This window comes from Chinchilla lanigera, unplaced genomic scaffold (genome assembly GCF_000276665.1).
Source record: "Chinchilla lanigera isolate Chin_1 unplaced genomic scaffold, ChiLan1.0 scaffold00005, whole genome shotgun sequence".
NCBI classification, from domain to species: Eukaryota; Metazoa; Chordata; class Mammalia; order Rodentia; family Chinchillidae; genus Chinchilla; species Chinchilla lanigera.
In genome coordinates, this window is record NW_004955406.1 from 30,444,918 (window position 1) to 30,450,600 (window position 5,683).

At 32.3% G+C, this 5,683-nt stretch overlaps 1 protein-coding gene across 2 annotated transcripts in view; it reads right to left on the bottom strand.

Annotated features, from left to right (window-relative positions):
- Uchl5 (ubiquitin carboxyl-terminal hydrolase L5) overlaps positions 1 to 5,683 on the bottom strand; it is a 36,090-nt gene that overhangs the window by 12,266 nt on the left and 18,141 nt on the right. For both annotated transcript variants that reach the window (XM_005375104.2, XM_005375103.2), the window contains exons 4-7: positions 2,135 to 2,260; positions 1,990 to 2,051; positions 1,779 to 1,909; positions 108 to 171 (exon numbers count right to left, since the gene is read on the bottom strand). In XM_005375104.2, coding sequence (XP_005375161.1) covers positions 108 to 171; positions 1,779 to 1,909; positions 1,990 to 2,051; positions 2,135 to 2,260 — 383 coding nt within the window. The remainder of the gene's footprint in view (positions 1 to 107; positions 172 to 1,778; positions 1,910 to 1,989; positions 2,052 to 2,134; positions 2,261 to 5,683) is intronic.

The window sequence follows — 5,683 nt, forward strand, 5'->3', positions numbered from 1 at the left end:
AAAAAAAAAAAAAAAAGGTAGATTTTTGATTCACACTTAAAACAGTAACAACAGCAAAACATTTAACAACCACAATTTTATACCAATGAATTTGGCTGAGTATTTACTTTTGTATCCTTTTTTCTATGACTGGCCTTACTGCACTAATCCAGTCATCTTGATTGCATGCACCTAGAAAGAAATTTTAAAAGTTAAAACAAAAATAAGAAATATCAATATTGACATTTTCTCAACAGTATGATCTAAAATACTCCTTTCTATAAATACTTTAACAAATTCAGGACTGTATACATCTTTTTAGAATAACTATGCTAAGCTTCAATTCTTACTTTCTTGGTGGAAGTTAGGAGAATTATCATAATTTTCATTATGATATTATCATGTCACTTAGTACATACTAAGCAAATACTTAAGAAGCTATCTCACTTAACCTGATAACTCTTGAAATAACTACTTTCATTTCACAGATGATAAAATTGAAGGCTTAGAAAAACAGCCTACATGTTAATTCAATGCTTATTTATTCAATTTTTTTTTAATTTCCCACAATCATAACTCTAAAATAAAAAAACTGAAATCCACTCATAATGCAAGATCAATTTTATTCAAATCTTTTAATCCTCTTTTCACCATAAATTTTAGCATAGCCACCAGATGTACAGTAAAACTCACTACTGTGTTCTTTTACTTTCTTATGCTTGATGATTCAAGTGAATAAGCAGCTAACCAGAGAGAGGTCCACAAAGAACATGTAAATATCATATCAACCATCAAACTAGGGAAAAGCATCTTCTGTAGAACTGAAAAAACATTCCACTAGTTTCTTAATAACAAATATGGAAAAATAAGTATTTTTAAATATAGAGATAGCGTGTAAAGATGTACTAGATAAACTATTAGTTCCATACATGTGGTACAAGCAAAAAGTACAAACAAAATTAAACTACATTAACTTTTTGTGCTGTGCTGTATGCTAGGGATCAAACATAGGGCCTCACACATGCTAGGAAGCCCTCTACTACTGAACTATTCCCCAGCTCTAAATTTTTTTTTATGTATAAAAGGATAAGTTTTATGAACTGCATATAATATCATACTCAACAAAAATTTTGCTGGACTTCATATAATTTAAAAAAAATACATATAATGAGGTCAAAACAAGGAGCTACAATTCTTTTGTGGGAAGGTGTGGATAGAGCTCAGTGGTAAGGCTTTCAATCCCCAATCCTGAAAACAAGTTATGCCAGTAATATTTCAAAATCATACATTGTACTCTGAACTTGAATAATTATTATTTTCGCTTAACATTGAAGATAGGGTAGGACAGGAAAAAATTTACCCTTCATATAAAGGACAGCATATTAATGCACACCTAAAAAGAAAATTTAGTAGACAGACAAACAATAATGTAATTCTGAATGGTTCAATTCCAAATGCAAATGCTTGCTATCCTTTATCATTGGGTTAAAAATAACAAGAACAACTTTTCAAGTTCACTAACAGTAGTTTTTAAAAGTTAACTGGAAAATAAAATATAAATTATATGATCTGTGCTAAAAAATATTTTCTCAGAAAAAATGAGCCTAAAAAGTTAAACTCAAATATAGTAGTCAACGTGTCCTTCCTATATATTAATTTTATTAAAAAACCTAAGACTTCCATATTATACCATCTCACAGTAAGTAATTTTTGCCTTTAAAATTTAAGCAATCTTGTGTACAAAACAAACTTATTTTCCCTTGCTAAATGAGAAATAACAGGAACAGGAACCAAATTACCTAAATCAATCGGTCCTTCTCTCAATCCATCCAATTCATATAATCTTCCATTAACAGGAACATAACTGACAAAGTGAAAAGCATCTTCTTCTTTGGCTGATGTCTTTGCATCAAATTCAAACATTTGTTGTCTACAGTAAAGAAAAAATAATAGTGAGAGACAAAGAAGCAAAAAATGAAACAGTAGTTATTTAACAAAAAGCCTATTTACCTGGCAAAACTGTTGTGCACTTGTCGAATCACATCTGAATTGCTCAATGCCAAACCTTTCATCTGAAAAAATTTAAAAAGTAGTCTGTTAAAATAAGAACTACCACAAATAGGTCATTTAAAATTAGGAAAAAGAGTATACTCACAGCTGCATCAAAACTTTGCGAAAATTCTTTAAATTCTGACAACGTCTCTCCTAAATGGACATCTTGATGGGTACAGTTCAATAGCACACTTACAATGGCTTGAGTAGCACAGGCATTGTTAATTACCTACAATATATAACAGTGAAGACGTGACTGTTAATCATGACATGTCAACCAGAATGGATTAAGAAACACCTAGCAGATTAATAAAGCACAGTGCTGGGTATGTCTGTAATAAGTCACATGTACTCCATCAAACTGATGGAAAAGGACCCACTCTAGATGTCCAATAGGCCTGTCATCTGGATGGAATAAAAAGGGAAAGAAGGAAGTGTCCTGTTTTCGATGAGATCCTTTGGCCACTGATCTCCAGTTTCTTCAGCCTTCTAACACAGACTCATACCAGTGATCCTCCAGTGAGTTTCTAGGCCTTCAGCCTAAACTTTCAATCCCTCGTGTTGTGAGGTTTCCATTTTCTTGGGCTAAGTAACTACTGGATCCTGTAGCTCTCCAGTATGGAGACAGCCATCATGGACTCATTCTCTGAACCTATAAATATGTGCATAATTGTACATATATTTTCTATCGACTGGGTTACTATACAGAACTCTAATACAGAAGATATTGTCAATTTGCTTGAGAGAAGTGTTTAAGTCGTAACAATGATACCGAAAACATAATAATTTTCAAATTTTATTTCATATACTCTTTATCAGACACATAATAAACACCATAATTTCTATTCTAATAATAAACACATAATTCCTATTCTAGTCTATTTTCAAGAATTTGGTGAAATTCTAGTATTGATAATTGTATGAAACCAAAGAAACTAAATAAATTCGTAACAATATAACCAATCCAGTTAAAGTAACAAGATCAATTATCCTAACCTAAAACACAGCTGATTAATCCAACAAAACTTGTTTTCCCCTCTCATTTACTCTCTTCTGAACTTATTTACTTCTATCTCCCAATTCAACCATATTAACACAGTACAAATTTCAGTACACAGCACTAGTTCAGTACATAGCACAAATCTCAACTCACCTCTGTGGCCTTTAGCAAAATTCTGCAATATAGCTATGTCCATGTGAATACCCAAGAAAGCTATACATTATCCACATACTTTTTAAATCATGGTCTTTACAGTACTGTTATCCAGCCATTAAATGTTCATTAAACAAATGATGTGCACCTTATGTTCTAGCCAGAAGAGAAAAATTCAGGCAGTTTCTAGGTACTTCACCTGTATTAATTTTTTTCATCTGCTCAACAACCTATGATGAAGGAGTAATACCCATATTTGTGGAAGCTGAGGAACGAAGAGGCCCAAGGGCACACACCTAACCAAAAGACGGTCTGATTCTAGAACTTCTGTACTTAGCCATCACACTAGGCTGGCTCTGTACATATAGTTGGGCTCTCTGACAAGACTATAAATTATTTATGGACAATGGTTTCTTCTACACTCCCTATGTCAGATGTAATTATAAAACCATAGAGTCAGAAAGGACCTAAAATCTATAAATATCAGTAAGGTTAACTACAGAATTAAATAATCTTCTTAAACTTATAGCTTGGTTTTAGAATTATTTTTTGTTACTGGACTGTAATTAAATACCATTTTGTAATCAGGCTTTCTAATAATGCTAATTAGTGTGCATTTTTACATTTTGGTAAATTCTCTGTTCTGCTTGGTTTTAAAAGAAAATATTTCAATGATTTTCCTTCTTTAATCTTATAGTCTTCCATTTTTTGTATTGCCAGAAGGTAATAAGTTACATGAATATTCATTAATTCTTAAAATTTTTCATTGCAGTATGACTTGATAAATATAGGTTCTCCATTAGGCAATACTCTTTTACTTCCAATTCTTAACAAATACATTACCACTACCCTTGCATGGTTCTTTTCTTAAAGCACTTCCTAAAACTGATGAATGAGAGTAACAGATCTTTAGTCTAATTAAGATTATTATTGCTATCAACATGAATTTTGATCTGAATCAGTTCTTTAGTACATTTGGACACATTATTTTAAACACTGAAGGAGACAGTAAATGTGGTTTTCAAAAAATTTGTAATATTTAGTGCTCCCTTATCTTGGGCCAAAATTACCTGAAACGAAACTGTCTGAGGATAGGGATAACAGGAATGAAGTTAGAAGTTGAAATTTACACTTATTCACACATTCTTTCAAAATCATGATATATTAAAGATATGAAGTCAATGCTACAACCAATATTCTATCATATGCATCTACGATTTAAGGATTTCAAGTCTATAATCTATCACTTTAAGTTTTATGAGGAAAGTAAAATAAAAACTAGTTATTAATAGTTCTCGTTTAATGTCAATAATAATCTAGTCTCTGATATATTACAACTTATTTTGTGTGTGAGCAACAGCAACTACAGTCCATATGGGAATAAAAACACTGCTTCAGAAACTGGCTTTGCACATGACGAAGATTAAAACTGGACCCATATCCTGCACCATGCACTAAAGTAGAAATGGATCAAAGAGCTAAATATTAAAATAGAAACATTAATTCTGCTAGAAAATAGAACAGGTAAAACTCTTGAAGATACTGGTGTAGGCAAAGACTTTATAAACAAAATCATGATCATATAGGAACTATCACAAAGAGTCAACAAATGGGATCTCATCTTACTAAAAAGAGAAACCACCAACAGAGTGAAGAGACAACCCACAGTGTGAGAAAAATTGCCCACTGTTCCTTAGACAAAGGATTACTATTGAGAACATATAAAGAACTCAAAACAATCAGAGCCCCAAATTTAAAGACCCAATTCAAAAATGGGCATCTGAGATGAATGCACACTTCTCAGATACAGAAATACAAACAGCAAATAAATATATGAAAAAATGTTCAACATCACTGGTCATTCAAGAGATGCAAATTAAAACAATGCTGAGATTCCATCTCACTCCAGAAAGAATGGCTATTACCAAGTAATCAAAAAGTAACAAATGCTGGCAGGGCTGTGCGGTAAAAGGAACCTCCACTGTCGGTGGGAGTGTACACTGGTGCAATCAGTATGGAAATGCCTCAAAAAAATAAAATTAGAAGTTCCATTTGACCCAGCTATTCACTTGCTTGGTATCTGCCTGAAAGAACTAAAAGCATCAAACCACAGCAATATATGCACACCCATGTTTATAGCAGCACAGTTTGTAATAGCCAAATCTTGGAAACAATCCAAATGCCCATCAACTGCTGAATGGATAAAGAAGATGTGATTAATTTATATCATGAAGTGCTACTCTGCCATAAAGAAAGATACGCTCCAGGTATTTCTAGGAAAATGGATATACCTTGAGACCATACTCTTAAGTGAAATAAATCAGACACACATGTGTAAATACCGGATTGTTTCTTCTGGTGTGAGAAACTAAAAGTATAAATAAGGACCAAAATATATAATAGGTATTGTGAAATAAGTAGAAAAGTTCACATAGGGAGGGGGACAAGAAAGAGGGGAAGGGCGAAGGAAAGAAGAGAAAAGTAAAAAAAAAAAAAAAA